The 16,069-nt window shown below is 64.9% G+C and overlaps 1 protein-coding gene across 5 annotated transcripts in view; it reads right to left on the minus strand.

Annotated features, from left to right (window-relative positions):
- Positions 1-14,023, minus strand: part of SBF1 (SET binding factor 1) — a 21,417-nt gene extending 7,394 nt beyond the window's left edge. The window contains exons 1-35 of one of the 5 annotated variants that reach the window (XM_019668603.1): positions 13,996-14,023; positions 13,342-13,427; positions 12,851-12,988; positions 12,486-12,641; positions 12,280-12,390; positions 11,906-11,929; positions 11,552-11,657; positions 11,313-11,445; positions 11,129-11,237; positions 10,928-11,041; positions 10,739-10,816; positions 10,314-10,427; positions 10,107-10,235; positions 9,926-10,024; positions 9,646-9,850; positions 9,454-9,566; positions 8,536-8,685; positions 8,274-8,342; positions 8,042-8,200; positions 7,707-7,969; positions 7,478-7,650; positions 7,324-7,397; positions 7,050-7,245; positions 6,717-6,844; positions 5,933-6,111; positions 5,695-5,831; positions 5,389-5,596; positions 5,068-5,264; positions 4,839-4,976; positions 1,740-1,817; positions 1,301-1,482; positions 1,048-1,227; positions 515-616; positions 250-435; positions 40-166 (exon numbers count right to left, since the gene is read on the minus strand). In XM_019668603.1, coding sequence (XP_019524148.1) covers positions 40-166; positions 250-435; positions 515-616; positions 1,048-1,227; positions 1,301-1,482; positions 1,740-1,817; positions 4,839-4,976; positions 5,068-5,264; positions 5,389-5,596; positions 5,695-5,831; positions 5,933-6,111; positions 6,717-6,844; positions 7,050-7,245; positions 7,324-7,397; positions 7,478-7,650; positions 7,707-7,969; positions 8,042-8,200; positions 8,274-8,342; positions 8,536-8,685; positions 9,454-9,566; positions 9,646-9,850; positions 9,926-10,024; positions 10,107-10,235; positions 10,314-10,427; positions 10,739-10,816; positions 10,928-11,041; positions 11,129-11,237; positions 11,313-11,445; positions 11,552-11,657; positions 11,906-11,929; positions 12,280-12,390; positions 12,486-12,641; positions 12,851-12,988; positions 13,342-13,427; positions 13,996-14,008 — 4,654 coding nt within the window. In that variant the 5' untranslated portion in view covers positions 14,009-14,023. Of the gene's footprint in view, positions 1-39; positions 167-249; positions 436-514; positions 617-1,047; positions 1,228-1,300; positions 1,483-1,739; positions 1,818-4,838; positions 4,977-5,067; positions 5,265-5,388; positions 5,597-5,694; positions 5,832-5,932; positions 6,112-6,716; positions 6,845-7,049; positions 7,246-7,323; positions 7,398-7,477; positions 7,651-7,706; positions 7,973-8,041; positions 8,201-8,273; positions 8,343-8,535; positions 8,686-9,453; positions 9,567-9,645; positions 9,851-9,925; positions 10,025-10,106; positions 10,236-10,313; positions 10,428-10,738; positions 10,817-10,927; positions 11,042-11,128; positions 11,238-11,312; positions 11,446-11,551; positions 11,658-11,905; positions 11,930-12,279; positions 12,391-12,485; positions 12,642-12,850; positions 12,989-13,341; positions 13,428-13,995 lie in introns of all 5 variants that reach the window. The other 4 variants (XM_019668602.1, XM_019668604.1, XM_019668606.1 and 1 more) reach the window with 4 other exon arrangements.
- Between the last annotated feature and the right edge of the window lie 2,046 nt (positions 14,024-16,069).

The following is a 16,069-nucleotide window of genomic DNA, read 5'->3' on the forward strand; positions in this document are numbered from 1 at the left end:
CCTGGCTCGGCCCCGCCCCCACCCTCCAGCTGCCCTTACCCAGCTCAATGCGCTCATAGTCCGAGTCCAGCAGGAAGGTCCGGAAGCGTCGGGACACATGGTGGTAGCCAAGAAACTTGAGGTAGAAGGGGCTGAACTCAAACTCCATGGGGAACTGCAAGTGGACCTGTGTGGGGCATGGGGTCAGGGGTCAGGGGTCAGGGGCCACGACCCAGCAGGCACAGCCTTCTGCCACGACCACCTGCTCACCTGGTGCACACAGTCCAGGAACTGCAGGAAGACAGGTGTGAAGCCGCTGCTCTGCCCGGCCAGGGTGTGAGCCCCACGGTAGCTGAAGCGATGGCCGAAGGACAGCCACTCCTTCTCCACCAGCAGGCGGAAGCCCTCCAGCGTACGGTAGAAGGGGTCTGAGAGCAGCTGCACCAGCGACACCACCTGCCAGCACACCAGCACTCAGGAGGGCACCCAGGAGACCCGGGCCCACCCGGCCCATGGCCCACTGCCCACTGCGCACCTGGGTGGTGATGTCCCAGCCGTCCTCCAGGCTCACCAGGACAGAGGAGCCCGAGTCCAGGAGCTCCACCACCAGCACCGACACCTGCAGCAGCTTGTGGATCTGCAGGGACCAGCAGCCCCTCAGACCCACACGTCCACAGGCGTGCCAGCCACGTGGGTTCTGCACCCAAGGACCGTCTGCGAGGTGGGCACCGTCTGCTCTGGCGAGCTGACCACTGCTTCCCACTGCCCTCCCAAGCCTCCCAGTACTGCACAGGCAGCCCATGTCTTAGATGCCCAGCCCCACCCCGCAGGACAGCAGTGGACAAAACCAGGCCCAGCCTCTCTGCACCGCCCAGGTGGGAAGTGGCTGTAACACCCTCCCAAGGCCGGCACGTCGGACAAGGGAGCCAAGACCCCATCTGCTCGCAAAAACAGGTGAGTGGAGAGCCCAGCACCTGGGGGCATCCCTGACAGCCTCTCCCCATCTCCTCACTACTAGATGGGCGACCCTCGGCCGCACTGGGGCAGGGGCAGGGGCAGTGCAGAGACCTGGGTCAGCCACTCTGAGTCCTCGAGCGAGCGCAGGAAGGAGGCTGGGCCAGGGTCAGTGGCAGGACAGCCAGGGACACACGCCTTCAGCAGCTTCTTGAAGCTGGTCTTCACCTGCCGCACCTCAAACACCTCAATGGGCACCAGCTCCCACTGCTGGAGCGGGTCTGGCCGCACACCCTGGAGACAAGCAATGGTGAGACGTGCCTAGGCCCCGTGATCCTGCCTGGCCCCGTGTCCCCACCCCAGTCACCTTGAGCTGGGCTTTGTCCCCGATGATGTAGAGAGCTGCACGCTGAGGCCGCAGAAAGCCAGGGTCAGGGGGGGCCCCATTGGCCTGGGGGGGAGCCAGCATGTCTCTGCCTGCTAGCCGGGAGCCCACATCGCCACCGAGCACACCACTGCGCCCACTGACTCGGACACTGCCCCATTTACCTGCACAGAGAAACCAGGTGAGCACCAGAGCTGGGCCAGGACACCACTTACCTGGGGCTGAGCTCCCAAAGGGGGCGGGGGGGTCGACAGGACGCCAGCAGGGCCTGTGCCTGCATTAGTGTCGGGGGCTGGGGCAGGACTCAGGGTGTCAGGCTGTTAGTGCCCAGGGCTGTGGGAAGGGCAGGGTTATGCTGGTCTGTCACACGGGGCCGTTAGTGGCAGGTGTGGGGAGCCAGCCTGCGTGGCCGGTACGGTACCTCGGGGTGCGGTCCGTCTGGAGGCCGAGGCCGCCATGGGGTTAGACAGCGTGGTAACCCTGGCTCTGGGGCTGGGCACTGGGGGCACAGCAGAGAGAAGGCTCAGGCCTAGTCCCAGGCCTGGGTGTGTGCCCACTGTGGGGGGCCTATGGCCCAAAGGGGCCAGATGCAGGGGTCAGAGACAAAGCCCTCTGGGCCCCGGGAGCAGGCCAGGGAACAGAGGGCTGGGGGCAGGTAGGAAGCGTCACAGGAGAGGCCGTAACACTGCAATACTCCTCCAGGACCCTCAGATCCCACAGGCACTGCTCCGAGCTGCCCACCAAGAGGCCTCTGCCCAGCACACAGCAGGGTGGGAGGCCCAAATTCCAGAGATCCCTGCCCACAACCAGGGAGAGCAGATCAGTCAAGGACACAGGCCGGCCCAGCCCCAGCACCAGACTGAGGGAGCCACCTGCCAGGGAAGGTAAGGCCTGAGGCTCATGGGCTGGGGCGGCCTGGCCAGAGGCACAGGGAACAGCGTGAGGCAGCTGCACAGTGGTCTCCAGGCTCCAAAGTCTGCGCCCAGCTCTGCCGCAGGCCCACCTGCCTCTGCAGAGGACAGCAGGGCCATTGGCCCCTGCCAGCCACAGCAGTCTCCACAGGCAGGCACAACACCAGCCCCTACAGGCACTGGGCAGGGGGCACAACCACCCACAGCGAGGACACAGCATGTCCTTGTGATGTGGAACCTGTGTACAGCTGAGATGAGCCCTGAACTCGGGGGACACCAGGAGGTAGCACAGTGGGCTTTGGGGACAGTCAGAGATGCCCAAGAGGCAGCAGGGGGAGACACAGGCACTGGGGGAGAAAGGAGGCAGTGGGGAGGGCACCGCTGGCAGGCGTCCCTCAGAACCTAGGGGGCAGATGGCAGAGACAGTACAACTGCAAATCATACTTAAAAATGGACTTTGATGTTCAGAAAACCAAAAGCCACTCGAACCAGAGCACAGAATTTCTAAAAGAGCAGGAATGCTTAAGGTCTGTGCCCCGAGAACAGCAGATAGCAACGCTGGTGGTCCTGGGAGGGCATCCCCAGGCGGCCACAGGGCAGCCTGGCTGCCTATTCCCAGCCCCCTTGTCCCCAGTGCCCAGCCAGTGGTCACAGACACAGGTGAGGCATGAGCTGGTGCCTACAGGTCAGGTAGGGACAGAGGCCGGTGTGCTCAGATGGGAGGAAGCACCATGGGGGGCAGGAGTGGGTGTGCAGGACCTTCAGGTCTCACTAGGGAGGGCAAGGCCCTCCTACCACACAAGGGGTGGTGTGGCCACTGGCAGGCCCTGTGGAGCAGGCAGGGGCGGCAGGGGCCAGCATGAGGGCACTCGGCAGCAGGGAGCACAGCAGACTTGGGCCGTCAGCTCACAGGACTCAGGGTGGACAGAGTGGGAAGAGTCAACGCCCAGGCTTCTGGAGGGTGGGCCCGTGGATGGTACCACCAGCCCCCTGAAACCACCTGTGCACCCCAGTACGTCAACAGCAGAGAAAAATGCAGATGGGCAACAAGGCAGGGGTGGAGGGAACCAGGAAGGCCTGACCACAGGACACCTGCTCCAGCCAGGGTGAGCGTGGGAGGCTTACAGAGAAGTGGCCCCTCATGTGACACCTACCAACTCTGAGCCTAACAGCCAAGACAGTGCCAGGAATGGTATAAATCAGTCGTACCCACCACACCTCCCAGGTGAATGCTGCACCACATCTGCTGATGTACAGGTCAGGGGGCGGGGGGATGGGCTCAGGCCAGAGTGGGCAGCCTCCCAGACCTCACGCCTCCAGTGTGGAGACGAGATCTCCCAGCACAGGCAGAGCGCCCACCGGACACCAGGCCCGAAGGACGGATGTGGGCTAGACAGCGGCTGGAGTTCTAAACCTGAGGACCAACCCTGGAGGAGCCCAGCATCTATCAGTCAGGCCAAGAAAATGAGCTAGGTGGGGCCTGAGCATCCGAGAACATCCAGGAGGAGAGGCAGGGCAACAGAGCGGGGTGAGGGGAGGGGAAAGATGGGGTCAGATGGGGGAGACGGGGGCCATGGGTCAAATGGGGGAGACGGGTCAGATAGGGGAGACGGGGGCCATGGGTCAGATGGGGGAGACGGGTAGATGAGGGGATGGGGAGACAGGGTAAGACAAGGTAGGCAGAGATAGGGAGGTTGGTGGTAGCCGATAGGATCAGGTGGAGTTAAGTGGGACACAGAAGTAAATGCCTTGGAGCGAGACCCCCGGAAGAGGACCCTCCTTCCTGCCTCATAGAATGAGGCCCTCGTCGGCGCCCCTCCTGCCTGAGATCCTCTCCCAGAGCCAGCACCCACACGGCTCACCTCCCCAACAGGTTTCCTGCCTGTTGCCCCAGGAGGCCAGACCGCCCTCTATAGGGGCCATGTCCCGCTTGTGGACAGCAGCACATGCTCTCACATCACCGAGCACATCTGGGAGCCACCCTGCACCAGTTTCCCTGTGCCATGGGGCAGGTCCACTGATGGCCCCACGCCCCAACCTCTGGGGACTGGTGCGTCCTCTGCAAACCAGAGTGACAAGACCCCGCCGTTCAGGACAGAGGGCCACCAGGAGGTTCAGCATCATGGGTAGGGTCAGGTGTGGGCAGAGAAAGGGCGAGTCCCGCGGGGGCATGGGTCCATCTGGGGACCGCGGGCCCAGAGTGCATTCAGGGTGCCCACGGTGGAGACAGGGAGACCAGTCAGACAAGACCCAAGGCGGCAGGACAGATGAGGACAGAGACCAAGCAGTAAGACAGACTGGATGGAGTGGGCCATGGCGACATTGAGGTGAGGATATTGCGGTGGGGGGGACGGGACGGGACGACGACGACAAAGGAGGGTCAGGGACCAGATGGGGATTTTGAGGCTGTGTCCAGGGAAGACCAGGAGGCCAGGGAGCTCAGCAGGATGGGAGAGGGTGGTCGGAGTAGGGCCTCAGATCACTTACCTGGCCCCACACTGGGCCCTCCGCCTCGTCCCATACCCCAAACATTCTGCCCCCTCGCTGGCCAGCCCTCCATAAACGTCACCACAACCCCAAAAGTCCTCCCGCCATTGAGTGCCCCTCACCGTGGCTGCCCATATGGGCGGAGGAGAAGCCGCTGAGGGTGTTGCGCCCCGACGCATCAGCATAGCGGGGCATGGAGCTGACCACCGCCTGTAGGTACTTCTCCTGCTCCAGGCTGCTGGAGTCCGCCTGGGACTGGCCTGGGGGAAGGGGCAGAGCTGCAGCGGAAGGGGCGGGGGATGGGAGTGGGCAAGGGGCAGGCGGGAGAACAAGATGGTGGGGTGAGGGTACCTGGGGAAGGCGCGTTCTGGGCCTTGAAGAGGCCAACGACACCCTTGCTGTGCAGGCCCCCGGAGCGCAGCAGCACGGCCTTGGAGCGCCCGCTGCGCCAGCAGACCACGGGGAAGCGGTTCTGGCGGTAGCAGCGGGACACGCGCTGCAGGGCGTTGTCCTGGACACTCTGGGGGACAATCAGCAGCCCCGGGTAGCTGCGAAGAGGCGAGCGTGAGAGCGAGGCAGCTCGTGGGTGACAGGCCGCGCCGTGGCTCTGTCTCGTGCCCACGGGCCAAGCGCAGCCGCAGCCTTGAGGCCTCCTGGAGGCCAGCCGCTCACCTGCGGCAGATGGCGTACATGCGGTTGACCGGGGAGATGCGGAAGGGCTCGGACTTGGCGCGACTCAGGCTGCTGCTCAGCGTGCCCAGACCCAGGCGCTGGTAGTCCCGGCAGCACGCCCGCTCCACCAGGCTGCTCATGGTCATGCGGTCCGAGGGCTTCAGGGCCGAGGACGGGGTCAGGGTGCTGGGCTCCAGCTCCTCCGACACTGGGGCGGGCCAGGCGCACAGCGTCACCCCCGAGCGCCAAGCCCCACCCTGCACGCCGCCCTTCACCCCGACCACCCAGGGCTGCCCGCACGCCCACCTGAGATGGCGTCCTCCTCGCCCTCTGGTGGTGGCTGGCCCCGGTGCTCCCAGCTCGGGGGGTGGTACTTCTTCCTAGTGACATACTGCCGCCCGATGGTCTTCTTGGCGTTCTTCACGAGGTTCCGGGACAGGGTCCTGTGGCGTGCAGCGTCAGCAGTGAGCAGACTGGGAGCGGGACATGCACAGAGCAATTCTGGGAGGGGCGGGATCCCCGGCCTTGGGGCCCAGCTCCACACCTGAGGGAGGGACCCTTGTCCTTGGTGGCTCGGGGTGGCCGGCCAGGGGTGTGGGCAGAGCCCAGGGTGAACGCGAAGGTGCCCCTGATGTCCGGCGGGTACCGCAGTTTGTGCAGCTGCTTGCGAAAGAGCTCAGCGCTGTCGGACCCCACCTCCTCGTCAAAGGCCATTTTCAGCAGCTGCGCAGACACAAGGCCTCATAGGTCTGGGCGGCCCTCAGGCCTGGCCATGACCAAGGAGGCCAGTGAACCTATAGGAGGCCCCTGTGGCTGCCAGTAAGACAAGTACAAGACCTAGTGGCCTGACAGCCCCGGGGGATGGCGGGCAGGCCCACTGCAAGGCTGCCAAGGGCCACCCTGCCTCTCTGCCGAGCTGTGGGTATCCCCGGGCCTGGCAGGGTGCGTCCTCCTGAGGGGGGGCACTGGGCAACAATCGTCATGCTGCCAGTGCTGCCGTAAGGCTGAGGAACACAGTCTCTAATCGCGTTTCCTTCTACCCTGTGTGCTTTTCGGTTGTGCTGGGCTTGCGCAGCACGCTCTGGACACGGCCTCAAAGGTCATGGCCCCGCAAAGGAAACAGGAGAGCCCTGAAGGCCGGCAGGTCCCATGGACAGATGGCACCAAACTAAAGCACAGTGACCCTGTAACCTCAGAAATGACAAGTGCCACGCTGTGACCCGCTGACACCAACTCATGAGAACCGGACTCAGATGCCTGCACACCGCCGTGGGACCCGCCCTAAGCCCTGCTCAGCGCGCCCACCCCGCACCACACTGCCGGCTGACCTGGAATGTGCAGGAGCGCAGCTGCAACCCGTCCTGCAGGAGCGGGTCCACAGGGGTCTGGACACTGATGCGCTTCTCCTTGGTCAGCGCGGCCACCGGGAAGGAGCGGACCACCACCTGTTCGCCCACTTATAATAGGCCAGGCACAGAGTCAGGGGGAACGGGAGAGGACAGGGTCACAATCTCAGGGTCCCAGGGCTAACGGGCCCCAGGCAGGTGGAGAAGCAAACAGTGACCTATGTCCCAGAGCCTGAACCCTGAGAAGGGGGAAGGGAGAGGCAGGGTAAGTCCTGCTTACCCCAAAGATATGGGGGGGACGGTCCAAAGGCTTACCCAGGGGGTCGGTGGGCATCCCCGTGAAGATGACCCGGTAGGTGGTGAGGAAGACAGCGCCCTCGGCTGGGAGCAGTGCAGGGCCTCCCGCGCCGCCCCCGGCGCCTTCTTCACGCCCATCAGGGAGCAGGTAGACACGCAGGCCATCCAGCACACACTCCTCGCCAGGCAGCAGGCGTGGCCGCAGAAGTTTGGGCTGCTCAGACACAAAAGTGGCACCTCAGGGCACAACTGGGGACCTGGTGTCCACAGCCCCACCTGGCCCCCGGCTCACCTTCTGGATGGGGGGCAGCCTCTTGCTCTCCCGGTGTACGGCCTCCAGGGTCTCGATGTGCATCTGGACGATGTCTGCGGGACAGCAGCACTCACCCCCGGGCCCCCAGGCCCACTGCCTAAGGGGAGTGCTTACATACCCAGACCCCCCATACCTGGCACCATGACATGCAGCCCCTTGAGGTGGTCGCTGGTGACCCCACTCTCTGTGCAGACCTTGTCCACGAAGCGGTTGATGAAGCGGACCACGGCACCGGCCACGTCACAAGTCTCTGCGTCCTCAAAGCCGCTTTCCGTGTCATAGCTCTCTGCCACACTGCCCGCCATGCTGGGCCAGGAGGGGCACGGTGGGCACAGGCCCCGCCCACCCGAGCCCCGCCCCACCTGCTGGTGAGCAGGCTGTTGCTGGCGCTCTCGGGATCGCCCAACCCTGCGCGCTCACGCAGCAGACGGCTCTTGCTAGTGTCCAGGGGCAGCAGCAGGTAGCTCATGCGGTTGGCGTAGTGGATGGCCTGGCTGAACACCGTGCTCTCCTCCTTCTGCACCAGCTCCTGCTGCTTCTCGCGGCTCAGTGTGGGCCACAGGCGCCGCTGCTCCGACGCCACGTCCAGGGCAGAGCGCTCGTCCTCTGCAGGTGCTTCCCCTACCTGCTGCAGTGCTGAGGGTGAGCCAGGGACTAGCCAGCACCCACTGCCCGGGTTCCAGGGGTCCCTGCACACCTGGGTGGGGTCTCGGTCCTCGGCAGGCTCCAAGTAGAGGGCCCGGATGTGGGTCTGCACGTCTCCGTAGAACATGGCCTCCCAGAACTGGGGGGTGCTCCACACCACGTGCTCCTGTACACAGCTGTACGCAAACTGCGTCACCCCCGGGCTCAGCTTCTGTGGAGGTCAGGAGGGTGTCAGTGGGCGCCGCGCAAAGTGGCCAGGGCACCCAGGCCAACCCAGCACTCACCCGGCAGAAGGCAGTGACCAGGGGCAGCAGAGCGGCTGCAACGCCATGCTCGTCCAGGGAGGTGCAGTCCTGCAGTAGAAGCAGCCATGGGGACCCTCGCCCCATGCCCCTCACATCCCAGTGGGCACCCCTCCACAGTGGCTGCCCAGGGCTGCTCGGGGGTTCAGGGCAGGAGACCCTGCGCCCACCCCCAGCGAGGGCTGTCCCCCGCTAACCCCCAGCCGTGGACCAGGTCCTGGCATACATGGGGCGGCGGCCGCACCTGCAGACAGCAGTTCATCATGCGCACGACGAAGTCAAACTGCTGGTGGTCCAGCACGGCCCGGTTCTGCTGCACGTGAAGGTGTAGCTCCTGGGCGAGGCAGCGGCGGGCCGCGCGCCCCTTCAGGGCCCTCAGCACTGCAGGGAGCAGCTGGGAGCAAGAGCACAGGGCTGAGGGGTGGGCATGAGCCTGCCCTGGAGGGGCAGCAGGGAGGCACAGGAAGACCTTGCACAGAGGCCCAGATGGGGCGACCGGAGCCCAGGCTGTGAGCACAGCACAGACCCTATGCTGCCCAGACTCAGGGGCTTCAGTGGACCCGGCCCCACTCACGCAAGCTTGGGCGTGCTGAGCTCACAAGCGCGTGTGCAGGCGTGCACCCACCGGCTGGAGGACCCAGGCCCCGAGTCCAGCTGGGCCGCGTGTGCAGGCAGAAGCGTGACACAGCCTGCTGGCTCCGCGTCGGTGGGACAGAGCCAGGGCCGCGTGCCTGCCCTGTGCTCAGTGTCAAACAACTGGGGACCCCGCAGGGGACCCCACAGCTGTGATACAGGAGGCAGGTGCGCACAGGCTGTTGTGAGGCCCAGACGCTAGTGAGTACCACAGGGGCAGAGCAGCATGCAACTGGCTTCCATGTTCCATCCGCATTTTAAAAACTGACACGTGTGGGTGCATACTTATTCGTGAAGGATAAAAAAACTTAACAGTAGAAACCCTTAGGGGTCTGAAGTCTAACAGTCGAAGTGAACCCCCCTCACTGAGCCTCCGGAGCAGGCATTGTCCAGCCACGCTAAGACCTGCCGTCCGCTGCCCTTCCCGCCAGCCCAGCACCCGACAGCTGTCCGCAGGCGAACAGGAGGCCCCAGGTCGGAGCCCCCACCCAGCACAGGGGCTCCCCCATCAGAGCCCCAGCGTCCTCACCTTCTTGGCCTCGAGCATCTTCCCCTCGAACACGTAGGAGATACAGTTCCGAACCACCTCCAGTCGTCGAGCACTGTTGCCATGGAGCCCGCTGCTGCGCTCCAGGATGGCAGCTGGGGAGCAGACAATGCACTCACCTCTGACCTCACTCCCACCTCGGTCCCTCCTCAGGCCCCCCTCCCTATTACGCACTCATGGGGGGCCCCGAGGGCACAGTGGTCCTCCTCTCAGCCTTCACAGCCGGGGGTGCACCCTGCATCTTGGCTGTGGCCTGGTCCACGATCCACTGCACTGTGCCCTCATCCAGCCTGGGGAATGGCCGGGGTGCCCGCCGCAGGTGGCTGGCCTCCCCTGGCCTCTGCACCTTGTGCATGGTGACAGCAGGGTATGGGTTCTCCTGCAGGACACAGGCAGGTGTGGGCGAGCAGCCCGAGCTGGCAGTGACCACCCACCCCTGTGCCACCGGCCCTACATTCTTATAGAGCTGCTCCGCCAGCTCCTTGACATGACGCAGGACACGCTGGGGGTGGTTCTCATCCGCCCGCATCCGTGCCACCTCGTGGGCCACCAGCTGAGGGAGGAGGCAGGGTCAGGCGTCTGGCCAGGAAGGGAAGTGGGGGGGGGAGCTCCTCCCAACTGGGGTGGGGGCGCACCTCATCAAACAGGTCCGTAGGGCGGTAGGGGACCCCACGCTCTGACACGAAGCCTGCAAAGGCCATGCCTTCCAGCACCTTCATCAGGAAATCATCCTCCACCAGCCCTCGCTGGCCCAGGAAGGCTGCCTAGGGTCCACAAGCAGGTCAGCCCTCGGGCATTCACTCCTACTCACCCCACCCCACCCCATCCCACCCGGCACCCACCTTGTGAAAGCGGATGACCGGCTCTGGGTGGATGCGGACCATGTGCAGACACCAGCGGTAGCCCTGTAGGAGCTGAGCAAAGAGCCGCAGGAAAACAGCACGCAGTTCCTTGTCCTGGGGTGCAGGTGCGTGCTGGTGAGTGCCAGGCCCTGCAAGGCCCCTGTGCACCCTCTGCCCACCCAGAATGCCCGTCTACACCCTGCTCTCCGCCCTCCTCCACACAGCACAGCTATTCACAAGACTCAGCGCCAACAGCGACTCCTGCACAGGGCCCTGAGCTCACACGCCCCCACGCAGCCCCGTGTAACAGCCGAAGGGGTGGCCGCACAGTGTGCCCAGCACTGCCAGCCGACCCCCAGCGTTGGCAGACCTAAGGAGAGGCACAGGGTGGGCTGGGCCCCTACACGAAGCTGCAGTGGCCCCACCTGCATCTTCAGGGAGGATGCGGATGCCGTGGGTGGTGGGAAGGCGAGGTCAGCCAACTCCAGCTCCGGGTCCAGGACCTGCAGTGGCAAAGAGCAGGGGGTCAGCTGCACACCAGCCCTGGGCTCTGGGCGCCCCCAGCTGCCAGGTGGCCCTGCCTCAGCCTCCCCAAGGCCCCTGGCCCTGCCCACCATGCTGAGGACACTGTGTGTTTGACTGTGCAGCGGCTCCGGCAGGGCTGGAATGTGTACACACTCGGGGACCGTCACTGTCCCTCCATCAAGGTCAGCGACAATCACATCAAGCTGTGGACCAAAGGCAGCAAGTGGTCAGGGACCCGCAGGCAGTGAGCAGGGCCTGCAGCAGTGAGGCAGAAGCGACGCGGCCCTCACCAGCTCCTGGGTCTCTGCCTGGAAGGCGGCGTTGACCCCGATGATGAAGGGTGTGGGTGTGCTGAGCACCTCCAGGAGCTGCGCCGGCAGGATGGGCACGTAGGTGAAGCTGCAACAGGCAGGAACTCAGTGGCTGAGCCCCAGAGGGTGGGGCGGGTGGAGGGGCATGGCGGGTGGGGGGCACCTGTATCTGAGGGGGAACAGCAGTGCCAGGAGTCCCCGGCAGGCGTCGGAGAGCCGCTGGTAGCTCCGGGACAGGAAGAGCACCTTGTGCTCTGTGAGTGCAGCGCAGAACAAAGACAGCACGTTGGCGATGCCTGAGGGAGAGCACACCCCACGCACAGTGACCACCTGGACCTCTGCGCACCAGCCTCCGGGGGAGAGCCAAGGGAGACCTGTGCTGGTTGGGGACACCGGGCTCACCCAGTTGGCGGAAGAGCAGGGCCACGCTGCAGCGGCTGATGGGCAGGGAGTCAGTCAATGGGGTCTGGATGACCTGCCGGTCACCAGCCCCCAAAGAGATGGTTCTCTGTGGAAAGAGACAGACCAGTGTCAGTGGCTCTGACCAGACCCATGTCAGCCCAGACTCCGTGGCCTCAGGTGGCCTGGAGGACTGACAGACCCCGAGGTGGGACTGGCCGGGACGGGCGGCATGGCACGAGGGCAAGGCCACGCCTGGCCTCTGTGGGCCCACGCAGTGCTGCAGAGAAAACCCAGGGCCTCTGACCGGGGGTGGGGACGGGGCCTGGATGGGCAGGAGAAACAAAGAATCCATACCACTCCGTCCTCAACAGAGTCCAGCTGCACAGGACAGACGGGTAGAGACACAGTTAGACACACCCGCACGCAGGGGCGTGCACGGAGGAGCAGACACCGACATCCAGAGACAGGCACACCCAAGGAGCAAGAGGACAGAGGAACTGAAAGGTGCCAGGTAGAGAGCCAGGAGAGACACAGGACACGCAGGCGAGCAGGTAGGGCCAAGGAAAGGTGACAGGTGACGGCGGCACCAAGACGCAGCACAGTGTCCAAGGCTTGGGGCCATGCTCAGCCCTGCCTGGACTCCGAGGGCCCACCAGGCCCCACCCCCACAGCCACGGGCCCAAGAGGGCCCACGGCTGCGGGTGGACAGCGACTGCCCCCAGACCCACCTGCGAGCCCCCAGCCAGGGGGATGATGCAGGTGAGCAGGTTGCCGACCACGTTCTCCAAGCCCACATTCAGGCCCTCCACGTGGATGGTGTAGATGAGCCCCAGGCTGTTCTGTAAGGATCACAGACGGCAATGTGCACCCCACAGGGACCACAGCTGGCGGGGGCGCACCACATACCGCCTCCAGCCCTGGCTGCCTGCCTCACCCTGAACACCTCCGCATGGTCCAGCCGAGACACGAGCACCAGCGTCTTTGGAGCAAACAGCTGGCCAGGTGGGCCGGCTGTGGCAGGTGACAGTTGCACTGGGCCTCCCTCGTCTGCGTCCTCTTCCCTTGGTGCACCCTCGGTGCACGCACCTTCCTGTGGACAGAAGCCCCATTTGCCTGGCTCTCAGGCACATCCCACAAACCCAACGGGACCGACCTTCTGGGAACTGCAGCCTCCGTGGGGTTGGGACGCCAGGACCAGCCACAGGCAAGAAGACACAGCCAGGGACAAAGGCAGAGGGAGTCGGCCATGGCCAGAGGCTCAGCCCCATTTGGGCTGCACCCCAGAAGCCCCCAGCTGACCTGTGTGGGCTCCGCTGGCTCCCAGAAGGTCAGGCAGGCACAGTAGTGCCGCTCAGAGTTGATGTCGGTGAGGACAGCAACAAAGAAGGTCGGGGGGCTCCTCTCAGGACACAGCTGCCACCCGCTGGGCTGGCAGAACTGTAGGGAGGGAGAGAAGGAGGGAGGGGTCGGCCGTCAGTTTCCTCTGCCCCGCCACGAAGCACTGACCAGCCAGGGCCTGGACGCTGGGCCCTCACTCTGCAACCCGCGTGCACCTCACCTCCTGGACCTCAGCCCGCCCCCCATAAAAGGGAGTAAGCCTCTGAAGTGTGACGCAGGACATGATCCCCACCATCAGGAGGGAGGGATGACATGATGTGGGCACCAAGCACCCTACCAGCCAAGCCAGCGCCCCCGCCCTCCACCCTCCACAGCAGCTCCACAGGGCTCCTCCCAGTCCAGCAGGGACCAGGGTCTGCTGGTCTGGCCCCATCCCGGGGCTCCCTACTCACCAGCTCAATGCCCTGGGGGAACGGGTTGTCCTCCCAGTCCTTCTCTGGGAAGCGCTGCAGGATTTGGCCCTGGCCTTCCCCACTCCCTGAGGACAGGAGCAGGTGGTCAGGGCACCCACCTTCCACCTCCCACCAAGGCAGGAGCCGCGAGGGTCTCCGATTGCAACCTCGAGGCCCCAGAGTGGAAACGTCCCCCACCTCTGCCCTCATCTGGCACCAGATCAGCCTCAGCTCCAGATCTATAATTTCCCTAAAAATAGTCCTGTGAGGAAAGGCCACAAGGCAGCGGCAGACCCCAGGGCCACCAGAGGGCACAGAGAGAAGCTCCTGCTGTGGGGCTGGGGTCCCTGCGAGCCTGTGGCGGGTGAACCAGGCACCAAGAGCATGGACGCCCAGCCCGGGGGCACGCCCGGCTCCCACCCTCACCGTGTCGCCACCCCCAGCCAGCTGCACAGCACGTGCCCCTCCAGAGGGGAGAGTAGGTCCAGACTGTTCCACAGCCAACCCCCAGCCTAGGCACTCGGCCCCCAGGATCCCCTGGCCTGTCAGGTGGTGAGCACCTTGACATTGGCACCCACCAGCTCAGCTAGCCCTGCTCCCTGCCTCTGCCTCACCCGTCAGTCCTGGCTCATGTGAGGGGCAAAGAGGTCTCACCCATGTTGTCCATGCCCAGGAAAGAGCACCGTGCCCATGGCCCCAAAGGCTGCTGGTCCCCACTGCCACACAGACTGGCAGGCCCAGCACGGGTCCCAGAGAGGGGTGTCAGCTGGTAGGAAGGTAGGACCTGGTCTCAGGACGCCTACTAAAGGAGGGTCCTCCTCAGCGCTGGGGATCTAGCAGCTTTGGAGGAGGGGGGCACATACGCCCGCCCCTGCCCACGCAGGCCCCGTGCACACAGCCACAGACAGGGACGCTGAGCATGGCCCTGGGCCAGGGAGGAGGGCCGGGGGGCAGGAGGCCTAGGTTGCTGCTCACGCCCCTGGGCACACTGCCTCCCAGCCCGCTAGCTCCCAACGTATTCCCCAGAGACCCCCTCCATTCCTTGGGGCCCCAGGGCCCACTAAGCCGCCTCTGGTCTGCTTGCTCCACTCCATGCCCAGGGCACAGCTCCCAGGTCCAGGCACACCAGTGGGGCCCGCTGGAGGCCCTGCCTCTTGCTCACCCCCTACAGAGCCAAACCAGGAGGCATGACCCGGCTGTGCCGGGGCCACACGCCCCGCGTGACTCCTGGAGAACCGACACCAGTCTCTGTTCTTCTTCCAGCTCCCACCCAGCATGGCAGCAGTGAAGCAGGAAACAGAAGAGCCTCCCCACCTTCACCTCCCACACAACACACAGGACACGCAGGCCCCTGCCCTCCCTCCACCTGGCCCACAGCAGCAGAAGAGCGGGGCAGGCAGTCAGGGGAGGGCGCTCGGCATGAGGCCTCTACACGGACCCCCGAGGCCCAGACAGAACTCCTAGGAGACCACCCACCCTCCACCATGTGGAGCCAATGTCAAGGTCAGCAGCAGGCAGGTTGCTGCCTGGCTGGAGGTGGCAGGGGGGGCGGGTAAGGGGCCATGACTCTGACTCACAAAACCTCAGCTTCCTGCTCCCCTCCCCCCCATCACAATACCCTGAGATGAGGTGGCAGACAAGGCGAGGTGGGGGAGAGGAACAGGTGTCTGCTGGCGCCACACCTACCTACACACATGCCCACGGCCCACCAAGACAGAGCCCCCGGGGGTCCCTCCAGGCCCACCCCCAAGGCCACCCTTGACAGGCCCAGGCTGGCGCCCCCTGAGCCATGGCTCCCCCCCCTCCCCGTCCTCTCCCCTGAGGGCTGACTTGTATGCAGCCCCAAACCACCATCTGGGCCCAGGCCTGGCTGGCACCCAGGGCTCACCCAGCTCTTGCCACGAAGCAGCAGACGGGGAAGGAACTGGGGGTGTGGCGAACGGAGACAGCAGCCTCTGCCCCAAAGTCCCCCTCTCAAGCCCAGCCAGAGAGGCAAAGTGGATGAGCAGCTGGCCACTGTCCACCACCCACCCTCCCCAGCCCACCCCCACGTGTCAACTACCACTGGCAGGGCTCCACTCTCAGAGGAACCAAGGAGACTTCCCTTGAGTCTCAATGGCCTAAGGGGGCAGGTGGCTGGACAGGACGAGTGAGAGAGACCCCCTACCGGCACCTTCTCTGGGCCATCATGGCCCCAAACTTGACCTTCAAGTCTCAGCCCCAAGAGTGTGCACTTCTCTGGGCAGCTCTATGCACCCGGCCTGAGCCTGGGGCCCACAGTGGAACCTCAGGACCGACCACCCTCCGCCACGCCCCTGTGATTCTGGTGCACCTGTTGGCCAGCTGGGCCAGACCGGAGCTCCGTGAGCAAGAAGCTGTCTGGGTGCCCATCACACACCTGTGCCTGGCACAGACCATGGCTTCATGAGGGCCTGCCGAACACACACAGCCAGCCCCGCTCACCCCACAAGCAAGCAGCTTCCCCAGTCAGCGGGCACAGCAGCCTCCAGAGCCCCAGGGCACCCCAGGATATGGCAGGCCCTCCCTGGAAGGGCACACAATACAGAGGCCCTGGCTCCTGGTCTCTCCCCGACCCTCCTCTGAGACCCCAGCCCACACCTCAGCTCTGTGCTAGCAGGTGGCTGCCGGCCTGCATTCTGGGGCAGGGGGTGGGTTCTGCCACCTCTGCCAGTATCCCCTACCCCTACCCACTTGAGCCCTTGTGACC

Source organism: Hipposideros armiger, unplaced genomic scaffold (genome assembly GCF_001890085.2).
Source record: "Hipposideros armiger isolate ML-2016 unplaced genomic scaffold, ASM189008v1 scaffold_530, whole genome shotgun sequence".
In the NCBI taxonomy this organism is placed as follows: Eukaryota; Metazoa; Chordata; class Mammalia; order Chiroptera; family Hipposideridae; genus Hipposideros; species Hipposideros armiger.